This window comes from Hyperolius riggenbachi, chromosome 3 (genome assembly GCF_040937935.1).
Source record: "Hyperolius riggenbachi isolate aHypRig1 chromosome 3, aHypRig1.pri, whole genome shotgun sequence".
Lineage (NCBI taxonomy): Eukaryota > Metazoa > Chordata > Amphibia > Anura > Hyperoliidae > Hyperolius > Hyperolius riggenbachi.
In genome coordinates this window covers 68,760,502-68,785,045 of record NC_090648.1, presented here as the reverse complement: position 1 = coordinate 68,785,045, position 24,544 = coordinate 68,760,502, and the positions used below count along the sequence as shown (strand labels likewise).

Below are 24,544 nucleotides of genomic sequence, written 5' to 3'. Positions count from 1 at the left end.
TCTAAAGACAGACAGTCAGGCTCTCTGAAGCCCATAGAACAAGGCGAACTAGTTAAAGTGGACCTAAACTCTTGCACAGGACAGAAGGATAACAGAGAAATGCACCCTGTATTTAGAGTTTTTAGCCTGTCTTCCCTCTCACCTGTGACTAATTACAAGTTGTAATTTGATCTCTCAGCTGTGTCAGCTGGCAGAGCAGCTAATTTATAAACACAGGATGTTAACCCTATGTCTGCTTCCATGAAAGCAGGAAGTAGACACACTGCAGATTTATTGCAGGATTTGTATCAGCTGTAAGAAAGCTGAAAGATAAGAATGGAGAGAGTTTTCTGACTGACTTTCTGACTCTGGAGAGAGTCAGAGTTATGCATAAATTATGGGGGTTTAAGAGGAATATCAAAATCAGGGATTTTTTTTTTTTTCATGGAAAGTTACAGAAAGGGTTAGTAGACTGTGTTTGACTTTGCTCTGAAGCTTATCAGTTGCATGCTGCACTGGCAGATAAGGTGGCCACATTGTGCTTTGAACACTAAAGTCCCATACACACTCAACCAAAGTCGCTCAGTAAAAACGACAAGACAAATTTAAATGACTTTAAATGGTGGCTTTTTTGAGGTAGTTAAATGTAAAATCATACTAGATTTCTGTACACATTGCAGTTTTCAAACGACTTTTCCATGTCGTTTCGAAAATCAATCCGATAACCAGAACGATTCAACTTCTCTGTTATCTGTCGTTTGCCATTTCTTATCTCTTTTCTCGCTCAGTCGTCCGCACGTCTACACGTGAAGACTGTCGTTCAATTTTCACAAAACGTTTGATTTTCGCACACTGTAAAAAAAGGCGTCCATTGAGCGTGTGTATGGTGCTTAACTGCAGTTAAGACCCAACTAAAGCTGCGTACATACAGTGTTTGTATTAAACTTGAGTTCCAGGCCATCTTGGCCAAGGATCAAGCGTGTGTACAGGTGCCCCCCTGAGCACACCGGATCTTTAAAGGATAGAAACCTCTTAGTGCACAGTTCCCTTCCATATCCTGTCTGCCTGAAGCTGCTCCTTCCTGAAATGCTCCACGTTTACTCATAGAGCTTGATTCACAAAGCGGTGCTAACCTAGTTAGCACGCCTAAAGACTTTTGGGCATGATAAGCATTGCACTAAGTAGGTTAGCACCGCTTTGAGGGAAAAACTCGTGCACACAGTTTTGCAAAGTCCGGTGCGCGCGAAACATCGCACAAGTTTATTTTATCAAGCCTAAACTGAATTTAGGTGTGATAATGGGCTTTTCACCAGCGTGCTAACAGTTAGCACGGCTTTGTGAATCAAGCCCATAGACTTCACTGCAGTTGGCAAAAAGGTGTTTTCGGCTGCTCATATTTTCACGAATATTCTCATTTGTGCGTAAATCTGACACTTTCACAAAAATTATGTCAAAGTGAAATTGTCCATATTTGCTTATCACTGCATTGATAGCCAGAGAAAAGTCCCATGGTGGAAACACTTTAATTTTCTGAGCTTGCATCTGAAAATGGACATTGAAAAAAAAAGACTGGTCTTGAAATCTGGAGGGAGAGCAAATTTTCCAGAGCCCTTGGGCCTTATTCAATTCCCCTTTTCTCCTAAGTTTTCTCCTAAGAGTTCATTTATCATCTTTTGTTTAAAATAACTTTTCAGCACTCTGAAATTGATAAAGTATCAAAAAGTAGCTGAAAAAGTACCAAACAGTGACGGAAAAAGTACCACCAAAATTATGTTCTTGCTTGCTGGTGGATTAAAATGCATTTCATCGATAAGGTGTAAATACATCACCTAGGGTATATAAAGTAAATTGAATAAGAACACTTGTGTTTCCATCCCAGTTCTTCAGCAGGATGTTCTGTAAGGACCTGCTGTGGAGCTTCACCTAGAGTCCTAGACAACTGCAGGGATTGAGATCATCAACCCCACACCAACCTCATAATCTCCCTGGCTGTAACTTGTTTCACTTGAATGAGGGAAAGTGATGATTCCTGCAGCGTTGCAATCTTTTCTTCCATAAGATATTCTTTAGCATCAAATATACCTGGTGAAAAACATAGAAAAATGATTGTCTGGGACCAGAACCATCTTCTTTTCAGATAGAGTCCAACCAAGACGTGCAAAGGTCTGAATAACTTGATCTCTTGTCTTCTGCGAGTTTTTGTTTGAACACCTCATGAATTAGGAAGTTATCAAGGAATGGGATCTTTTGAAGTCTAGAACCGTCATTATTTCAGATAAAATAGAGATAAGGAGCGGTCACTGGGGGGGATAAATGGTAGCCTGTGTGACAAGATAAGTCCAGGAGCCAAATGGTACAGTATCAGTGGATACAGGAAGAGTTCAAATAGAGAAAGAGTAGTTTTACTCACAATGGTGGGTTGCAGAACCTGTAACCACCTTATGTCACCTACAGGGAAAAAACATCCCCGCTTGGTATCCCAGGTGCTGCCAGAACTGGATTGTTCGCTCTCCTAGAATCCTTACTGCTGTGGATAGCACCACACTAGCAGGAAGACTACCTCCAGAGGAGCCCCAAAAGGCTCTCTATTTTTGCCACCCTGGTCTAAAACTGAACTTCTGAAGGCACTTATATTGACCTGAGGAAGTGGGCAGAGACCCGTGAAACGTGTTTGTCTGTTTTAAACATGCTTGAATAAATCTGGCCTGATCAAAAACCCTTTTTTGTCTGGGTTGTGTCATCTGAAGAGGTAGGATACCTCATTTTCATAGTCTTTATTATTTTCTATTATTTACATACAATCTGACAATCATATTTTGGGTGCCTCCACCCCTGATCATTTCAGATAAAACGTTGTAAACACCAAAGGAGCAGATGCAAACCAAATGGGTATTCATCTTCACAGCAAATCTTACATGCTTCTAATTTCTCTTGTATATCAGAAAGTGCAGGTGAAGGTCCTGCAGATGCAGACTGAGGACATTGTGATTTTGTTATAAACTTTCCCGGGTGGGAGGGTTGGAGCCAAAACAGAAAACTCCAGGCGATAACCTTTTAATATACTTAAAATAAAAAAAGTGTCTGGATTTAACTTTATCCGTTCCTCCAGAAAAAAAAAAACCTCCCCCAACTAGAAATGAGTCATTTTGAGTCCTCAGGTGACTCAGTCTTGCTACGCATGCAGCCCACTTATCCTTTGCTTCTAGGAAAGCACCACTTTCTTTGGTGATTTGAGTGGTTCTTTGCTTGCGTCTGACCTTCATTCTTCCCCATCAATGGCTTTTTAATTATATTTTTAAACTGTTGGCCCTTCTCTGGTAAGCACTGTCTCTTAAGACTTGCATGCACGGAAAGTAAAAATCATACGAAATGTCAGATGTCAAAAAGATTTAAAAATCTTTAGCACAAAGTACGGCTCATGGGAATGATAAATGAACGATCTACGATGGTGCTCGAGCATTTTGTATGACCGAAATGAAGAATCTCTTTGGCATATAATCGTTCATCATCAGCAGTGTGTACAGAACTATGAACAATCGCAAAGTCTACAGTGCTTCCCCCACATCCTTCATCGTTTAACGGTCCTATCAGTTGACAGTCATTTGCCAGTCTTCTGCTGTCATTCACATTGCTTAAAGCTAACCTGAACTGAAAATTAGAAACAAACATACACGCGTCATACTTACCTCCCGTGTAGTCTACTCATCAATCTTTCTCCTGTATCCTGTTTGTCCACTGTGATCGATTGAATTCATTGTTTTCCATTCTAAAAATGGCAATAATCCTGTAACAGCTTCCGGGTCAGCACTCCTATTAAACTGTAATTACGCCCACTTGAGCCATAGGGAAACATGGGCATTAGTTGTCCTTTCAGTTATAACTGACAGCAACTGATATATTTCAGTTCTGACAAAATCTTGTCAGAACTGGAAGGAATCGTTGTTCAAAGAAATTACGGAGTTTCTGTGAGGAACTGACAGAGGTAAGTATGATATATTCATTTGCAGGTACATCACGTGTTTAATAATTTTACTCGGTTCAGGTTCCCTTTAACATCATACGTTTTCAGTCATGGAACATTCATTCATCAGCCGTTTCCAGCTATTTAGTCTTGCTGTGTGTATGTAGCTTACCAATAATTCTGATTCCAGCAATACATTTTCCTAGAAAGGGATTGTCACGACTTTGCAAGCGCCATTTACGCAATCACATGAAAATGCGCATGAAGGTGTGATGTAAAGTGCCTCTTTAGGCTACAGCCTCACTTGAAAAACAAGAAAATATTCTGCATGTCCAAGCCAGCCACACACTAGAGGAAATGGTGTGGGGTTTATTCTGCCTAGGTGAGTGGTCAAAATACCATGATGACAGAGTCACTTTAGATTCCTGGTTCCTACTTCAAAGAGGGACACTATAGCTAAGCCAGAACATTACCCAGTTGTAAAACTGTAAAAGTCAAAGAGACATTCGACAGACCTGTTTGCTAGAAGCCAGTAAATGACCCTTAACTAAACTTTGGTAAATAATTCCACACGATTCCATAATTCGATGGATATTGTGGAACAGCTGGGGCCCAGTCGTTCACAATTCACAGTGCGTAATGCGACAAGCGCAGTACACCTGAAATGTTAATCGATCGTATAGCTGCCTCACAGCCTGAGATATTGATTCCCTAGGCAGAGAAGGTGTCACCCCAAGAGAGTTGGATATTGATTGGTTCAGAGCATGATGACGAAGTGTAAAATGCTGATTTATATATCATACATCAGATATCCACCGAGTTATGGCATTTTGTCTAAGACAAAAGGGGCTGGACCGCAGCCTGAGGTCAGATTGCTAAGATGGGGAGAGGGGGGGTGGACCATCTCTTGTTACCATTCCCACCCTCCACTGGAGAAAGGGTTAAATGGCTGGAAACAGGCTGTGAAAGAGATTGTCCCCAGCCATCCATATACCATCTAGGAGTAGCTGTTATCCACGGACTTCTATCCACAGAACTTTCTATAATTGGACTTTATATCTTCTGTTGGACTTATCGCAAAGGACATACGGTAACTTGACACATTGCTCAGACTATAATTGGTGATTTTCACGTTTAATCCCTGATTATTTTAACTGTTTTAATCTGTCTCAATTGTTATATTTATTTCTGTATTTTTTTAAATAAATGATTAAAAATCGTTCGTCTAAGTGCTGTTCTGCAGAGTTCACATCTAAGAGAGACGTTACCATAACCGTTTTATTAACACTGTTATTTTGCCATCTCTAGGAAGGTTGTTGAATTAACCCTTTTTCCTATAGGAGTTAGACTTTGCGTATTTGCACGCCAAATTGCAAAACGTCTATTCTGGCAGGTAACAGAGTTGTATTCATTGGATTACATTTGTTCTCCTGGTATGCCAATGTTTGTCTTTAATTAAAGGACATGTCCAGGCACACAAAAACAATAAAATCCACTTACCTGGGGCTTCCTCCTGGTCCCCTGAATGAGTCAGGTGGTGTGACGAAACCGGTAGGGAGGAGCCACATGCGGAAGTGAAGTCGCGTGTGAGAGAGGGAGGCGTAACGGTGGTGAGACGCAAGCCTTGCCTACTCTTGTCACACGTGAGTGCAATGTTTTAATAAATAACCTTGGTTTTTAACAAGCTGCGCAATGAAGGTTTATTATTATTGTTGAGGTATACTTTATAGAGAAATGTCTTGGTGACCATTGAAGTGCTGGCAAAAAGCAGAAGAGGAGCGTCCAAGGGCGAGGGGAGCCCGTTAATGCCCCAAAAGCTTATAAAGGCCACTGTAATCCTGGCACACCGCCGCTGGTGAGTGTGGATCTCACAGGGTGATCTTGGTGGAGGTGTAGTAAATGGTCATATCATTAAGGAAGCGCTGGAGCTAACCCAGCAGCAGTGAGAAGGTTTACTGGAGCCACTCTAAGCATACATAAAAAAAATGTGTTGTATGATTTTTTGATTCTTTAAAGAGGCCTTCCTTGCCGCAATAATAGTATAGGGGGCGATATTGTGACTGGGAACGCGAAGAATCACTCTCGTTCCCAGCCTGTCGGGTCCTGGCGGCGAAACCGAAAGTAGCCGCCGGCGGGGACGGGAGGATCAGAGAGACACGTCGAGGGCACCGATCAGCTGCAGGGGCCTGAGGGAAGCCCCAGGTGAGTAAAACTCATTTTTTTGTTTTGACTTAAGGTTCACTTTAAGAGATTCCGCACCTAGCATAGTTATGGAAGTTATATCATTTGATTTGTGGTGTCTCGCTGAACATTTTGGTACCCCTTTTAAGGAGCTATGGCAAGCCACGGCCACGTTATTAAACTTCTCAGTGGCAGAAAGTTGTAAAATACTCATGCCTAGTGTCAATAAGATTGAATTTTTTGAGGATTATGAATTTGTTATTTGTGTGCGGAAAATGTGGGTTAAAATATAGAAAAGGTCATATTTTTGGGGCTTAAGGTCCACACCCAATGTATAACAACACCCAGTCCAGCCCAGGGGCCGACTGAGATCCCGCCCTACAAGCTGGATCATTCATCAGCCAAGGACTGAAATCTGAGTCCAGTCCTCCATTTTACCATCATATAAGGATTGCAAGCAGCTAGCATGAGGACTTAAGCTGGTGGCCATCTTGTTTGAACTTTTTAATTCTGAAACAAAGGACTTACCCATGTGCTTGGAGCTTCCACAAAATGACATATTTCTTCTGAACTTTAAGTATCCATTTCTTTATTTTCCCTTTTAGTTTACACTGGGCTACTCTTCTCTATAATTGTTACTTTGAATGATTTTCTGTATATTATTTATATTGCATTTATAATAAAACAAATTTTTAAGTTATTTTGCCTTCAGCTACAAAAACTGCTTTCAGCCAACCAGAAAAAAATCCTAGCCTTTCGGACAATTCGCTACCCGGAAGTATTGTATTGTTATGGCCAGAGTAGATTATCTGCAGGTAGAATCAGAATCATCTTTATCGTCGCCAAGCACACCGATTGGTGAGCCCGGAATTGCTTGTGGTTCACATGGCAAGTGGCAGTTCAAGAACATATAAACATATAAACATATAAAATACATAACATATAAAATACATAACATATAAACATAAGCAAGGCAAAGCAAAGCATGCATGCAGATATATGGAGCAACACAGTTAGAGTCTTCGAGGGGTCAGAATTAACAGCAGTGGGGGGGGGGGGGAGGTTGCCCTAGGGGATAGAATGTCCCGGTGGTGGTGGGGGGGGTCTTGAGTTCAGTGAGTTCAACAGTTGGACTGCTTGGGGGAAGAAGGTGTTCATGCGCCTAGTGGTTTTGGTGGGGATGGATCTGAGCCGACGTCCCAGCGGAAGGGTCTCGAAGTAGCGTCTGCCCGGGTGGGAGGGGTCAAGTAGGATCTTGGAGGCCCTTGTCTTCATTCTCATGGTGTAGAGGAGATCTAGCGAGGGCAGGTGGGCGCCGATGATCTTTTCTGCTGCGTTTATCACTCTGTGGAGTTTGTATTTGTCCTTAGCAGATGTACCGGCGTACCAGACGATGATGGAGCAGCAGAGGATGGATTCGATGGTCGAGGTGTAAAAGCTGGTGAGCAGTTCCCGTGACATGCCGAATTTCTTCAATTGGCGCAGGAAGAATAGCCTTTGCTGTGCTTTCTTCTGAGTTTTTGTAGTGTTCTGCTCCCATTTGAGGTCGCTTGTTAGGGTTGTGCCGAGGAACCGTACACTTTGAACTCTGGAGACCTCGGACCCGTCGATGAGCACAGGGAGGGGGGCAGGGGAGAGTTTCCGGAAGTCCACGATCAGTTCCACGGTCTTTGCCGTGTTGAGAACGAGGTTGTTGTCCTTGCACCAATTACAGATCCTCTCAATTTCGTTTCGATAGGAGTCCTCCCCGTTTCGGTCGATGAGGCCGATAAGCGTGGTATCATCTGCGAATTTAATGACTTTGACGGAGTCAGAGGTTGAGGTGCATTTGTTGGTATACAGGTAGAACAGGAGTGGAGACAGCACGCAGCCTTGCGGTGCACCGACATTAGTGGTTCTCTCGCTGGAGATGTGACTGCCAAGCTTGACCCGTTGGGTTCTGTTGGAGAGAAAGTCCTTAACCCACCTGCAGAGGAGGGGGTCTACCCCGAGGTGCGCAAGGTTGTCGATCAGAATGTCCGGGCAGATGGTATTAAAGGCCGAGCTGAAGTCCAGGAAAAGGACCCTAGCGTAGGCCCCTGGTCTGTCAAGGTGTTCCAAGATGTATGCTAGGCTGACATTGATTGCATCGTCAACTGATCGGTTTTCCCTGTAGGCAAACTGGTGTGGTTCAAGGAGGGTGCCGGTGGAGTGCTTCAGGTGGGCCAGCACTAGCCTCTCAAATACTTTCATGATGACGGGGGTCAGGGCTACGGGTCTGAAGTTGTTGAGCTCCATGTTCCCTGGTTTTTTAGGGACTGGTATTATTGTGGACCTTTTGAAGCAGGCGGGGACCCCCCCCTCTGATAGGGATCTGTTGAAGAGAGAGGTGAGGATGGGAGCTAGTTGGTTTGCGCAGGTTCTCAGGCAATGTGAGGACACCCCATCCGGGCCTGAGGCTTTCCTGGGATTGAGTCTGCGAAGGTGTTGTAGCACATCCTCCTTTTGCACTGTGGTCAGAGCGGGGGTGCCACTGGTCACTGGAGGGCCCTGGGCCACTGGGGGGCCCCGGGCATCCTTTTTCGCGGATGCCGAGGGATTTGGTGCTGGCTGGGATGCTGGGGCCGTGGGCTGCTTGGGTTGTAGATCAAATCTACAGTAGAACTCATTGAGTTCCTCTGCCAGTTGGGAGCTGGGGGCTGCGTGTTGAGGGGGGGGCTTAAAGTTCGTGGCCGCCCTGAGACCCTTCCATACTTCCCGTGGGTTGCTGGATTGGAGGCTGAGGCCAACCTTGTTGGAGTAGGTCCTCTTTGCAGCTTTCAGTTCTCTATTCAGGGAGTTTCTGGCCTCTCTGAACTCTTCTGCGGTGCCCGACCTGTGCGTCTCCTCCTTGATTTTCCGTAGGCGTCGTAGGTTGCTGTTGAACCAGGGCTTTTCGTTTGGGAAGACTTTGAAGGTCTTGGTTGGGATGCATGCGTCCTCACAAAAGCGAATGTAGGAGAGGACATTTTCTGACCATTCCTCCAAGGTGGGTGCCTCTAGGACCGACCAGTCAGTGCATTCCAAGCAGGCTTGCAGCTTCAGTTTTGCATCCTCAGTCCACTTTTTTACGGTTCTAGTGATGGGCTTTGTCGTCTCAAGCTGTCTCCTGTAGGTGGGGATAAGGTGGATCACGCAGTGGTCTGAGTTCCCTAGGGGAGCGCCTCTGGTGGCCTTGTAAGCATTTCTGAGGGCTGTGTAGCATTTGTCCAGGGTGTTGTGATTCCTGGTGGGGCAGGTGATGTGCTGCTGGAAGTGGGGCAGCTCCTGTCGCAGGTTTGCGCTATTGAAGTCTCCTAAGATGACGATAAGGGCCTCAGGAAAAGTGGTTTCCCACCCCGAGATATAGTCGCTCAGTGTTCTTAGGGCATTTCTGGTGTTGGAATCCGGGGGGATGTAGACCCCCACCAGAATGAAGGAGGAGAACTCCCTGGGTGAGTATCTGGGCCTACAGTTGATGGCTAGGAGTTCAACATCTGGTGAGCAGAACGTGCCGAGGGGTGTTATGTTGGTGCACCAGTTGGAGTTTACGTAGAAGCATATGCCACCACCTCTCATTTTCCCAGAGAGTTCTTGGTCCCGATCTGCACGAAAGAGGAAGTAGCCTGGCATCTGTAAGGCCTCGTCTGGGACATTTCTGTTGAGCCAGGTCTCCGTGAAGCAGAGCACTGGGGTGTTCCTGCTTAGCGAGAGTTTGCGGCCAAGCAGTAGGAGCAGCTCGTCCACCTTGTTTGGAAGAGAGCAAACGTTCGCTAGGAGTATGGCCGGTATAGGAGTGTGTAGTCCCCTTCTCTTCAGTCTCACCCGAGCCCCTGCCCTTCTCCCCCTGTGGCGACGTTTGTTTGGAGGGCCCCTGTCGCTGCTAGTCAGGTGCACGATGTGGGCGCTGACTGTCTCCCACAGGGAAGAATCAGAGGGTCGGTCGCAACAAGCAGGGGGCTCCCATTTCAGGAGTTCAGTACGGGATAGGAAGCGGATGGGATTTGCGTCCCGAGGGGGCAGTTTCTCTGCACTCATGCCTGGGGGGGCCTGGAAGAGCAGAGCGGGCAGCAGGCATGTGTTTGCAGGAGCAGACAGTCACTGCGGTCAGCAGGCATGTGTTTGCAGGAGCAGGCAGTCACATGGGGAGCAGTGGGCTGGGTAGGCTAGTAGCGGGGTGACAAGCGGGCACAGAGAGCAATGCATCACAGTAACAGCAGTGAAGAATGATGTAAGTATAGCATAGTCTCACCGTTCCTCATATCCTGTCCTGGGTAGGGGGATCCAGCTGCAGGCATCAGCAGCGCAGAGGAGTGTGTCAGGCAGGGCTGCAGACCCTTGTTGGGGCCAGGTAGATTAGTCAGAACGGGTTTCCCTTTTCCTGGATAAGAGTGATGGTGGCTGCAGCTTTGTACCTTGAAATATTGTGTAAGTTTTGTATTACTGTAGCTCATGTGCTGTCCCCTAGCCTGTCTGCTGCCAAATTCCAGTGGTTTCAGCGCACTGATTGCATCCACAAGATTGGAAAGTCTGTGGGTTGAAATAGCTTGGAAGGCATTGAGCAGTCCAGTCAGTAGGGTGCGTGTGAAAGTCACACTCATGGAATCTGCTGCCAAACCTGCTAAAAAAAAAGGTACTACAGTATTTTTAAAACCACCAGAAGCAAAGTGGAGGCTCCTTAATTTGGGAAACCTGAAAGTATATATTCCATAATGCTTTCTATATAGATCCTTATATTCCTGGTTACGCAAGTGGATGCCCGGCTTGACTTCACCCTGAAAGATCCCAAATTCCAAGCTTTCTTTAGGGCCTATCCACACATTAGTTTTCTGTGTATTTTCTGCACAGGAAAACTGAGAACCAATGTTAATCAGTGGGATAAGTTCACACTTCAATGCATTTTTCACATGCAGAAAAACAATTGACAGCAATGGAGCACGGACAGACAACTCATGCAGAAAAACCGACGCAGAAAACTGTAAAGACTCCAACTTTTCCAACCATGGTTCAAGTTTGTTGTTCGGACAATAAGTTGGACGTGTGGACGCCTAAACGACCAACTGAAGAGGCGGTTTGCCCGAACCAACTTGAGGATCAATTGGGACGACTCTCGGGCAAACGACTGTCAAGTCAGTGTATGTGTACAACTAATAGACATGCAAGCATACAGTCGTTTGATCAAGTCCATTGTCCATTAGCAAGTTGGGTAAAATTAGTTTATCAGCCACTTTGTTGTTCAATGTGAGCAGGACTGTAGAACGACTTGCTTGTTCTTAAAGTCGTTCAAAAGCCAATCCAAACGACTATCACGCATTAAATTGGACGTGTGTACGCACCTTTAGACGAGTGTGGATCCAGCCTTATTTGGGTTTTCTTTTTTTACCAATAGAGACCCCTGTATCCTCCAAGGCGGGATCAGAACCCTTTAGATCGTTCAAAATGGAGGCGCCATGCTTAGCATTTCAGCCATTTAGAAAGCAACATCTCTGCAAATACATACAGGATTTCCATTTTATGGATATCGGTAGAAATAATTTATTTTCTGATTGCGACTACTGAGATAAGTTAAAGACCTAAATTTCTGTCTTCCCGCTGTTATAACAAACTATAAACCTTAACCTAAAATGAAATTGTGTAGTGGGAATAGAATCTTTCGCCTGTTCTGTGGCATATGTAGCTTTTAGAAGCTCATCCATCTCTTCCACCTTAAAGGAATACCAAAGTAAAAATAAACTGACGAGTTTAACAATTGTATCTATCCACCTACTCCTAAAAATGACCTTTTTTGTTGTTTTTAGATATTCACAGTTTTAATTTTTACTGTTTCATCTTCTCTGCTCAGTGACACAAGCATTGAAGTATGTCAGAGCTCATCTATGAACTATTGACCCTTTTTTTTTATCTCTTTCCTGTCCTCAGAAGCCATTTTCTGCTAGGAAAGTGTTTTATGGCTGTAATTCCTTTTTCAGTGAGGGTTACGCAATAGTCCAACCAGGTCCTGACTGGGCAGAAATTTGCATTCCTGATGTTTAACTGTTTCAGGCAGAGAAAGAAAAAAAAGGAATGCAGCATAGTTATTTGTGTGCTTGGCACGTTAAACAGGAACCATTTTCATTGTAGTACTTTATCCTGAAATGCCTCAGCATCTTCCTCTACCTCCGACCTTACTTCCTCTTCTTCAGATGAAGGTCCCTGCTATGTAGCGACTGCTGAGGATGGGCCTCGTTGTGGGTGGCCCTGGTTGTGAAGCACTAGTAACTGAGGCTGCTGTAGAATCTCAGAAGCACTAAAAGCTGGTCTCACCTATTGGATTCCAGAAATTCAGCTAATTCGACCTCAACCAGAGAATCCACATCTTTGACCTCGATCTATGTGCCGCCTCACTGGCCTCAGGTTCTGCATTTGTCTAATCGAACAAGACATACCCAGGCACTCAGACACCGTCAACTTAATCAGCATCAGATAATATGCACTACAGAGGGAGATGTCCCATATAAGGATACAGCCGACATGCAGTCCTAGCTGAGGAGTAGATGGATGACTGAGACTAAAGGGAGAAAAGGATTTTTACTCACCTGGGGCTCCTTCCAGCCCCCTGTAGTCCATCAGTTCCCTCGATTCCCTTCCAGTCCGATCCATTGAGCTCCTGTGAAGTCTGCACAATCTAGCTGGGTTGCTGGACATTTTGCACCGGGCCTCGCACCTCCTCCATTGTATTTCCATAGTTGGAGCATCCTGCACAAGTCTTAATGAAATGAGCATACGCCTCCCTCCCTCCCAGCCATGGGAACGTAGAAATAGGACACAAGGACCTTAGTGTGTTCAGGCCTTCAAACATTGTGATTTGCCATGTGGGGGCAGAGGGGAGGAGGGGAGCCAGTTGGTTTGCCCAGTAAGGGGTCCAAATATTTCTGATGGCGGCCCTGTATATGACTATAGTAGGGATTAGACTGTGAGCTCCTCCAAGGGACAGTTATGACAAGAGCATATGTACTCTGCAAAAGCTCTGCAGAAGATGTGGGCGCTATATATATACTAAATAATCATAACTCACTACTTGAGAAACACCATGAAAAAGCATAAATTACAGCAAGTTGCATTGTTTTATTGTAAAACATAATATATCTGGAGTGGAAAGTCAAAAAAACAAAAAGTAGGAGTCCACATTTAAGTTATACCTGTAGTTTCCTGAGAAGCGATTAGCAAAAAATGTTCCCAACATCAGAATCTCCATTAACTCAGAGGGGAAATTAAACCGAGCCCTAAAACACCTCTAGTTCCTTGTACACCAATTGATTAGTGAGAAACTGTTGTCTTTAATAGGCTCAATTTCTCACCCTTCTTGGTTCAGTGGAAATGTATGTAATGGAAAATTCTTGCTGATCTCTGCTGAGGAACATAAGAAAAAAAAAAACAGATTGTTTTTTAAAAACACCCTATACAGTCTTTGATATCAATAACCTCAGCACTGGATGGGTGGTGTCCTGGTCTCCGGATACACAAAACCGGAGCGCTCTTTTTCCAGGCCAAAGTGTGGCCAGGGGAGGTGATGTGGTCTTCTATAAAACCGTAAACCATGTGCTGTGGTGCCTAAAAGAGCGTCAAGAGCCAGCTGAATGGGCAAGTAAATGTCACAGCTGGAACCTTATGGCTCTGGCAATTTAATGCACAGCTCTCCTATTTATTGTTCAGTTATTCTCTTCAGGTTCACTTTAAGAACACTTCAGAATGAAATGGAATGCTGTAGTGCTACCAGTGGTGAGGTCACAGAAAGGTGATGTTGACAGTTTCTAAAGCATCCACAGCCCACTGGGGGTATTTGTCCTTCGTACCATACATGGTCTTCATGAAATCCTGCACAAACTGAGGGAATCGTCCCTGTAGAATGTTCTCCCTTACCGAACGCATCAGATTCAGCTGGAAAGAGAGAGGGAAGACATTGCTTAGCACATATGGAGCAATCAGTTCGCTGCCTGAATTTTATCGTTTATCAACGGATTTGTTCAAAGTGATTCGAGTTTGCCACCAAGAGTTACCAGTGTATGGTAAACTTAAGGTTCTCTGTTAAAAGGAAACCAGAGAAAAAGGTTTTATACATACCTGTGGCTTCCTCCATCCCCATCTGCACGGATCGCTCCCACGCTGCCCCTCCTCAGTCTCCTGTATCGCCGGTACCGGGTCCCGTAACTGCGGCCAGTCTGCGCAAGAGAATTGGCGATACAGAAGACTGAGGACGGCAGCGTGGGAGCCCCAGGTATGTATAAAACGTTTATTTCCAATCATCTCTGGTACACTTTAACTAAAAGCATATTTCGATGTTTGGAAAGGATTCATGGAGAATTAAGAGTTCTATTAAATGTATGTATGACCCCAGACTCTGCTCAGGGAACCCTCCATCTTTCTCTGCCTCCACCGTGCCTGCCTCAGTGTCTCCTACCTGGCTAAGTATAGACTCTTTTTCTCATTCACTATAGGCTGCCATTTTCACCTTCACTGGTCCTGCCTATCCCAATCTTTGCTCACCATTTTCAGGTCATTTTGTTCATTTTAGGTTGCAGAGTTTTTGTGCAATTGATTGTATATTAGTATTATTATTATTGTTTGATCTATTAGCACAGTCACCACATTGCTCTATTGAGTACTTTCTCATCTTAAAGGAATACTATCGATTCACATATTTTTTTTCAATTGGCACAGGAATTGTTTGGGAAGTGCTGCTAAGTACTGGTGTATACATTTTAGTAGCAACTTCTTTGTTTACGGTTATCAAAATACATTCAAACTTTACTGACCCCAAAACTGACAGCTGACTGAGCCAAGAGGAGAGGGGAAATTCCCCTCACACTTGATCAGTTAACTCTATGTGTAACTCTGTGTGTGACAGAGAGAACAGCTGCAGATCCTGTGTCCTGTGTTTCTGACCGAGGTGTCTGAAGAGAGCAGAGGAAATGTAACTAATTGTCACAGCTTTTTCATACTGTTTTTGCTTTCAGAGTTTGATATGTTTGATATTTGCTTTCTGTAGTCCGATATGCAACTCTGGCTGTGCATTGAAGCAGACACCCCTTCTGCAATTGATTTGTCCCAATATAGCTAAATCCTACACTCAATAAATTTCAGCTTCTGCCTCTGATATTTAACATGAAAAGTAGGAAAATGTTTACACAGCTACTTAGACATTATTTGCACACTGTCATTTTAGAACACTTGGGTATCGATAGCATTCCTTTAAACACATCTTTTTGTCTACACTGAACCTGGGTTCTATCCAATTACGGCTCATGCACTGAGCCCTTTGAGGAAACCATTATCCTTTATACATACAGGAGGCGTATTGTATATTCATGCATGGTGTAGTTATTTGTCTTCTAAGGCCCGGTTCACATTAGCGCTCCCTGTCCGGATTCGCCGGGCCGGATCCGGACCGTATACTGTACAAACGGAACGTACGTTCCGCATAGCAATGCAAAGTCTATGCGGACATTCACATGTGGCCGTTCCGTACAGTACGGATCCGGACACTTTTCCAACATGCGCTATTTTTCGGTCCGGATCATCCGGCCCACGCACCCGGACCGGAGCCTGACTGCACCATCCGGAAATAGAAAGCCATGGGAAACGGAAGCACAGAACACACTGGCTACAAACACCTGACGTTCTACCCCACTTCCTATGCGTATTCTAGCGGCGATTTTGGATGGGAACACATGGGAAGCATTTTGGAATGGAGCAGCAGTGACACACGTGCTGGAGCTGTTTGGCAGTATATGTCGGAGGTGGAGGTGAGGCCTAAACAGCGGAGGACCTGATTCCACAGGTGCACCTTCTGCTGACCTCCCAGACCCCAACATTTTTATTTATTTGTACTCTCTTTTGCCAAACGGATCCGGATCGCAGCCTGATGTACACCTGATGCAACCTGACCGGATCGGATCCGGATCAGAACCGTACGGTTCCGATCCAGATCCGGTCAGGTCATCCGGTCCGTTTGGCAGAGAAACGCAAGTGTGAATGCAGAATTTTATGGGGCTTTTGTTATTTTAATTGTTTTTAACCACGAATGCTTTATGAAGTGTATTTTTGATATACAAATATTTTCGAGATCATAAAGATGTATTTTTGATATATTCATTATCCTATTGTCCTGAGTGGTGCTATTTTTAAAGGGTTTCTTTTCTCTAACTATACATACGTTGCGTCTGACCCTAGCACACTGCAGGCACATGCAGGAGTAGCGGACACACCTCTTTGTCTGCTTAACAATGTTCAACATTAATGATGATTACTGCTTGCGGCCACGCTCCCCTCGGTGTACGAGAGTGGACGCACTGCGCATATATCTACGTCCTCGTGGCTTAGATTAAGTAAAAGAGGACATAGATATACTATACTGGTGGATAAAGTTGTTAAAGGTTATTATGCTGTTGCTTATCTTCAAGAGCAGACAGGAAGTTCCGAGTTCAGGTCCACTTTAAGAGACACTGCTCTAGGAGACATTTTAGCACGCTAATGCTGGCAACATTTTTATTTTCAATTCAATGTTACCAAAATGCCAAATAAAAACCCATGCAACTCAGTTAAAACATTTCCGTCTGTTTTCATAATTTAAAGAGAGAGTCTGAACCAAGAATAAATCTCGCTTCAGACCTCATAGATAGCAGGGGCATGTGTGCCCCTGCTAAAACGTCGCTATCCAGCAGCTTAACGGGGGTCCCTTCACCCCCAAATCCCCTCAGTGCAGCGGGGGAGTGCTTCCTGGTTGGGGCAGGGATAACCGCCACAGCCCTGCCCCACGCGCGTCTGTCAGCGCGTATCTCAGCCTCTCCCCCACCCCTCTCAGTCTTCCTTCACTGAGAGGGGCGGGGGAGAGGCGGCGATGCGCCGCTGATAGACGCGACTGAAGGCAGGGCTGCAGCAGTTAGCCCTGCCTCCAGGAGCGACCAAGTCTTGCGGGGGGGGGGGATTTGGGGGTGAAGGGACCCCCGTTTAGCGGCGCGATAGCAGCGGTTTAGCAGGGGCACGCATGCCCCTGCTAACTATGATGAGCTCTGAAGCGAGATTTATTCTCTTTATTGATCGCTGATGTCTGAACCAACGTATGTTTCAAACATACCTGACAAATATGGATATCCTCTCGAATAGAATCCTTTGCTGATGAGGTGAAGGAAATACACAGACTCTTATTAAGTACAGGTGAGCCATCAACCGCAGCCAACACAGTCTAGCTCATAGGATAAATATAATCCTTCACAGAAATACTAGACTGGATTTATATTAAAAAAAAAGGTTTACTATTAGATGTGCAGCTATAAGCAGTATGTAAAAAGTGCTGCAGAAGAGGTTAGGCCCTTTTTTCCAGCTCATGCAAATACATTGTCTTGTGTGTTGTGAGATCTATAACTGCTTGATGTGGATTGGTCTACGGTACTGCCAATCTGTAAAAGTGATTAACACAAAGCTACTCAGTACAGTACATGAATGCTGACTCACCTGGTAGGCAATGTTGTGGATTGTTATGTGGTGCATGGCTGCAGTGTCACTCTTAAACAAGGCATGGATGTAGGCACGCGAGTGTCTGGATAGTGGGGGGAAAAAAAAGTATTAATGGAAATATAAAGTAAAAAAAAAAAAAAAAAAAAAAAAAAAGCAGTTTAAGTCAATGGATAGAGGGGGAGGTGCACAAGACTCAGGGCCCCAAGACACTCCGGAGTGCTTCCAGCCAAAAGCAAGTTCCAGCAGGTAAAGACAGTGTAAAGGCACAAAGCGGCTGGGCACATCCAGTAAAAACAGGCCTTTATTGTTATTCCAATTAAAAACGATACAAAGGACCAAAGCAGTAGTCAGCCAGGAGAGAGAGTGACAAGCATGAAAAGAACGTCTACAGCTGTTTCGCACTCAGCACGGAGTGCTTCATCAGGACAAAGAGCCCCCCTCATAAGCCCCCTTATATACTCACAGTTCGGCTAACGGAGGGAGGAGAACGCCATATGCAGCGCATCCACAGTGTCCGCATAGGGTACTTCCGGGACGCCGTCTGCGTACCAAATACCGGAAGGAGCGGGCCGGAAGTCGTCATCTGCAGGGCCAGGATGCTAGAGCGCATGCGTATGCAGCGTCTGATTCTAGCTGGTCGCCACACATTATCTAAACCATTTAGGGAAGCTCCACCCCCCCATAACCTGACACATACTGAGACAACAGCCCTCCCACGTGACCAGGGACAAATGCGGATGTGAAAGAGACGTAGACAGCGTCTCCCCGCACCTAGCAACATGCGGGCAAAGGCTAGCAATTGTAAAACAGGCAAAAATATTTACGTGTGTGGTACCAACCCTATTTAACAGAGCCAAAAGGCTAAACTACCTGACCAAGCTGCACGATTCCGCTATTAGATGAAGCTGCAGGCAAACTCCTCCCCCTCACATTCAACCTGTAGCAGGGAGGAAAAAAGAAAGGAGAAAAACAGAGAAATATCATTATAAAAACATCAAATAGCCTAGCGGGTCTGGAGTTTGTCCTTACCAGGAATGCGTTCCTGTTTGACCGCCAGTGGTACCGTCAGGAGGTCGGCACGGCAATGGGGAGCCCGGTGGCCCCCACCTATGCCGGCCTCTTCATGGGCCACTGGGAGGCCAACCACATCTTTTCGATGGGGAACGCGTTCCTGGTGAGGATAAAACTCTGGATTTGTTTTATAGACGATATCCTGGTGATATGGGATGGGGACCAAGCCTCTTTTGAAGAATTTGTAGCTGAAATTAATGTGAATAGTGTTAATATGGCCTTTACTAACTTGTGGGGGGGGGGGGGACAGGATTGAGTTCCTGGATCTAAACATTGATGTGAGTAGGGGGTCCGTGGTCACCAAAACTCATAGAAAGCCCACGGCGGTAAATTCTATGTTACATTCATCTAGTTACCCCCCCCCCTCAACGATTAGATCTCTGCCCTTTAGTCAGTTCCTTCGTCTCAGAAGGAATGCGAGCACCATGGAGGATTTTATGGAACAGGCTGAGGAACTTAGAGGGAGACTATTAGCTAGAGGTTACAAGGATGAAATTATAGAAGAAGCTTTTCAAAAAGCTGCTAATAAAAGTAAAAAAGCACTAATGACCCCTAAGGTAAAAACTCCACAAAATAGATTTTTCATGCACTTTACATATTCGCCCATGTTTGATAAAATTAAAAAATCTATTATGAATAACTGGTGGATTTTACAGGAAGATAGACTGTTAGCAGATAAATGCCGTCAGACTCCATGTATCTCTTACAAAAAAGTCCCTAATCTTAAAGACCAACTGTCACACAGTGAGTTTATTAGTGAAAATACGCAATGTTGGCTAGGCAGAAGCAGACCCCCTGGCAACTATAGATGTGGCTCATGCTCTTGCTGCAACTTTTTGATAACGGGTAAGGAATTCCACAGATTTGGAAAATCTGTGAAATTCAGGGAATTCATTAATTGTAAAACTAAGGGTATTGTATATGCGCTTGTTTGCCCGTGTCAATATATATATGTTGGTTTGTCCACTCGCATGATGCAGGACAGATACCAAGAACACTGTAGATCTTTGGGCAACCCACGGGCTGCCCTAGGGTCATGGCGCATATGAACTCTGTACATGCAGGAGATGCTTCACAGCTTAGGTTCTTTGGCATAGAAATAGTGAAAAGGGATTCCAGGGGTGGTAATTGGATCAAAAAACTGCAGCGTAGGGAAAGTTATTGGATTTCTTTTTTTGAGGCGGTAGGTCCTTTGGGTCTAAACGAACGTAATGATTTATCAGTATTTTTGTAATTTGTGTTATTTTGCCTGTACGATGTTTACTTGAGTAATATTTACTTTTATTTGATGTTTTTATAATGATATTTCTCTGTTTTTCTCCTTTCTTTTTTCCTCCCTGCTACAGGTTGAATGTGAGGGGGAGGAGTTTGCCTGCAGCTTCATCTAATAGCGGAATCGTGCAGCTTGGTCAGGTAGTTTAGCCTTTTGGCTCTGTTAAATAGGGTTGGTACCACACACGTAAATATTTTTGCCTGTTTTACAATTGCTAGCCTTTGCCCGCATGTTGCTAGGTGCGGGGAGACGCTGTCTACGTCTCTTTCACATCCGCATTTGTCCCTGGTCACGTGGGAGGGCTGTTGTCTCAGTATGTGTCAGGTTATGGGGGGGTGGAGCTTCCCTAAATGGTTTAGATAATGTGTGGCGACCAGCTAGAATCAGACGCTGCATACGCATGCGCTCTAGCATCCTGGCCCTGCAGATGACGACTTCCGGCCCGCTCCTTCCGGTATTTGGTACGCAGACGGCGTCCCGGAAGTACCCTATGCGGACACTGTGGATGCGCTGCATATGGCGTTCTCCTCCCTCCGTTAGCCGAACTGTGAGTATATAAGGGGGCTTATGAGGGGGGCTCATTGTCCTGATGGAGCACTCCGTGCTGAGTGCGAAACAGCTGTAGACGTTCTTTTCATGCTTGTCACTCTCTCTCCTGGCTGACTACTGCTTTGGTCCTTTGTATCGTTTTTAATTGGAATAACAATAAAGGCCTGTTTTTACTGGATGTGCCCAGCCGCTTTGTGCCTTTGTGCCTTTACACTGTCTAAAAAAGCAGTTTAACTTACTGTATTTTTTGGACTATAAGACTCACTTTTTGTACCCCAAAAGTGTGGAAAAAAGTCACTGCGTCTTACAGTCCAAATGCAGGGAGTTCCTAACTTGTGAATGGCTGCCAATACCAACCTCCAACCTGCCGCAATATAGGGGACTCCCTGTACTGTGCCCATGCAGAGGAGGATACAGGGGGACAAATGGAGAACACAAAGGTGCATAGAGGAGGACACAAGGCATAGAAGAGGACACAAGGGGGACACAAAGGGGAATAGAGAAGAACACAAGGGGACAGAATGACTGCAGGGGGCTGCAAGAAGCTCCAGGCAAGCTAAAGTGTTGTTTTTTTTGTTTTTGTTTTTAATTTAAGTAACCCTTTAACCACTTGAGGACTGCAGTGCTAAACCCCCCTAGTGACCAGGCCATTTTTAGCAAAATAGCCCACTGCAGCTTTAAGGCTAAGCTGCAGGGCCGCACAACATCTCACAAGTGATTCCCCCGCCCCCCTTTCTACCCACCAACAGAGCTCTCTGTTGGTGGGGTCTGATCGCTCCCCCATGTTTATTTTTTTAATAATAAATATTGTTGTTTTTTTTTTTTTTTAAAAAAACCCTGTTTCTTTAAATTTCTTCCCTCCCTCCCTCTCCACAGCCAGCCAATTATGGCGACCGGCTGTCATAGGCTTCTGCCTATGAGAGCCGATCGCTCTCGTCCCCCAGGGGGACAGCCGTGTGACACGGCTGTCCCCAGTGCAGCGCTGCACCAAGTAAATAGACGGCGATCACGCCGTCTAACAGTCTCCCGAGCGGCAATAGCTGCTCGGAGACTGAAGGCGGGACGGAGCTCCGCCCCCCAAGAAGGAGATGCGCGCGCAGCTCTCATTTGACAGAACTCATGGTTTAGCTCTCCTTATCTATTTATCTCTTGAATTATCTCTCATTTTTTTATCTCATGCATTAGCACTCCTTACAATTAAGGTGAAAAATAAGTAACCTTTGTGAATCAACTCCAATGTCCACTAAGTTTAATTAGGATATTTTATTGATACTTTTGATGATTTAACTTTTACTGATTGATCACATGGCCAGGAGCCAATGAAATTGTCTCTTGACCATTGTACAGAATCTGAACAATAATCTGAACATTTGTATAGTCTCGTGTCAGACTCAAAGCACTCAAGAGCTGCCGCCACTGGGACATGCTCAAGAAGCCACCCTGCAGTGTTAGGGAGTCTTGCCTTGAACTCCTTACTGAATAGTAGGTACTGACCCTAGCCAGGATTCAAACCCTGGTCTCCCATGTCAAAGGCGGTACCCTTAACCAGTACACTATCTATCCACAACTCAGATATCATTAGAGAGCCACGGAAGTGGGATTGCAGCAGAGCCCGTTTATTGAAAACTACGTCCTGGCAAAGAAAAGAGGCTGCAAACAGGACATAATTTTCAACAGCATGTATCCACAAGACATTAAGGAACATCGAGTACAAATGATGTCTGAATTTACCCAAATACCAGGTGTGAATCCAGGCCAGCACCCTAATTGCATGTAGTTTGTAAAGGGTTTTCTTCAGATACTCCAGTTTTCACCCACATCCCAAATAAAAATATTGGGAAGTTGATTAACTTTCCCCACACATGTTGCCCTAGGTTAGGCAATGGTAGCGGCATTATATTATGAACTCCACTAAATGATCCCATGTTCTCTGTAAGGTAATGTTGTAAAAATGAACAACAACAAAAACAGAACATAAAACAACAGTAATATCTGGACGGTACCTCAGGCAGGTGGGGCAGTTGCAATCCTTGTCTATAGGCTGGAAATCCTTGGCAAACTGTTTACTTTTGAGCTGCAAAGAGCCCCACGGAACCAAAGCTGAGCCGAATCTCTGCAAAGAAAAAACCAATGAAATATTAGTAATGCAACATTAATGCAATCAGCAGGAACAAGTATGCTGGCCACACAAAGGACTGGTCTCACTTTCATGCTAAACTGCAGCACAGTTAAAAGTGAAACATGCTTGTAACAGAACTGAATTGCTAAATAATATTGAAAAATAGTCTGTATTTTTAATTTTAAAGTAAACCAGGGGGGGGGGGGGGGGGGGGGGGAGACCCTAATTTGGGTACTTACAGGCCCGAATTTACATCACAGGAGCCTATAGGCACAGATGTCCTGGCACCATAAACTTTGTCCGCCAGGAACCTCCAGGTAGCCAGAGGTACCCTCCATTTTAAAGTATCCCTAACCTGGCTTTGCTATACTTTTAAATGATTTTATTACTGGTGTTGTGTGACTTTTTCACAGCACACAGCACCATCCTTCCCCCTCCAGCAACCCCCTGTGGCCCGTTCTAACAGCAATTATGTTCAGGGAAGAAGTGACTGTTTTTCCTCCCCGCTGTGCGTACATAACTCCGCCCCCTTCACCTCCACTTTGATTCCATATGTGTTTTACTGCACACAGCGTGCAGGGGAGCTGCGCTGTGTGTGGGCTCATGTTAATTGCAGTCGGAAGAATATCCGACCTCAATTATCACAAGTCTGCACACAGTGCAGCTCCCCTGCGTGCTGAGTGCAGTGAAACACACATGGAACCAAAGCGGGAGGTGGAGGGGCGGAGTTATGTAGGCAAAGCGGGAAGGAAACAGTCACTTCCTCCCCGATAATATCCGACGTTCTGCCTCAGTCGAAGACTTTGGCTGAGCAGAATGAGGGTTAGAGGGGGGAGGCTGGTGCTGTGTGCTAGTCGCAGCACCAGAAATAAGGCAATATTAAAAGTTTAAGGAGAGGGAAGGGTAAGGGGTACTTTAAGTAGCTAGTGGTGCCCCAACTAAAGGGAGATCTCGTCAGCGGAATGTCAAGAGCCTGGTGACTAGACGCTCAGGACTCAGCATAGGGAAGGAGGGAGGCTCTAGGGGCTAGAGGAGGGGAGTGAGCCGCCCCACCATCATTAGGCGCCTATAGGCACATGCCTACAGTGCCTTAAGGTAAATCCGGCTCTTGACAGTGAAGCTGGCACCCGACACTTAAATCAGAGTGAGCAGAGATGCCGGTCAGAGTGGAGGCATGCGACGATCGCCGGGGGAAGATTAGGAAGGAGAGTCCCGGCCCTCTTATTCTCCTCATTGCGCCGCAGCCAATAGTGATCTCTACGATCGGCCAGCGATCGTATCGATCACGTGATCAGAAGCCAATTGCGATGGCTCCTGATCAGACGGGAGATGTCAGCTGTCACAACAGCTTAATCTCCCCATCGGGTGCGCATGATCGTGTCGGGAGTGGAAATGGCAGGTGGCGTAAATTCTACGCCGCATCAGAGTAAGGCAGCCACAAGTGCGGCGTAGGATTTACTTATGGCGCTCCCCAAAAGGTTAAAAGGAAATAAATATGGCAGCCTCCATATCGCTCTCTTCAGTTGTCCTTTAAAGAGGAACTCCAGTGAAAATAATGTAGTAAAAAAAGTGCTTCATTTTTTCCATAATTATGTATAAATGATTTAGTCAGTGTTTGCTCATTGTAAAATCTTTCCTCTCCCCGATTTACATTCTGACATTACATGGTGACATTTTTACTGTGGGCAGGTTATGTAGCTGCTCCTAGCTGTTTTGGCTGTTAGAGACAGCTGTAAACAGCCAATTCCTGTCTGTGAACATTGTTACATTGTGGCAGTTTGCACAGAGTACCGCGGTACTCAGAGCTTCTTGTGGGAGGGGTTTCAGCACAAAATCAGTCATACAGCGCCCCCTGATGGTCTGTTTGTGAAAATCATTATATTTCTCATGTAAAAGGGGGTATCAGCTACTGATTGGGATA

General features: G+C 45.2%; 1 protein-coding gene across 1 annotated transcript in view; it reads right to left on the bottom strand.

Moving 5' to 3' along the window:
* The window catches only part of QTRT1 (queuine tRNA-ribosyltransferase catalytic subunit 1), a 64,928-nt gene that overhangs the window by 15,022 nt on the left and 25,362 nt on the right, over positions 1-24,544 (bottom strand). Inside the window, exons 8-10 of the mRNA XM_068274352.1 lie at positions 22,508-22,617; positions 17,609-17,693; positions 13,951-14,035 (exon numbers count right to left, since the gene is read on the bottom strand). Coding sequence (XP_068130453.1) covers positions 13,951-14,035; positions 17,609-17,693; positions 22,508-22,617 — 280 coding nt within the window. The remainder of the gene's footprint in view (positions 1-13,950; positions 14,036-17,608; positions 17,694-22,507; positions 22,618-24,544) is intronic.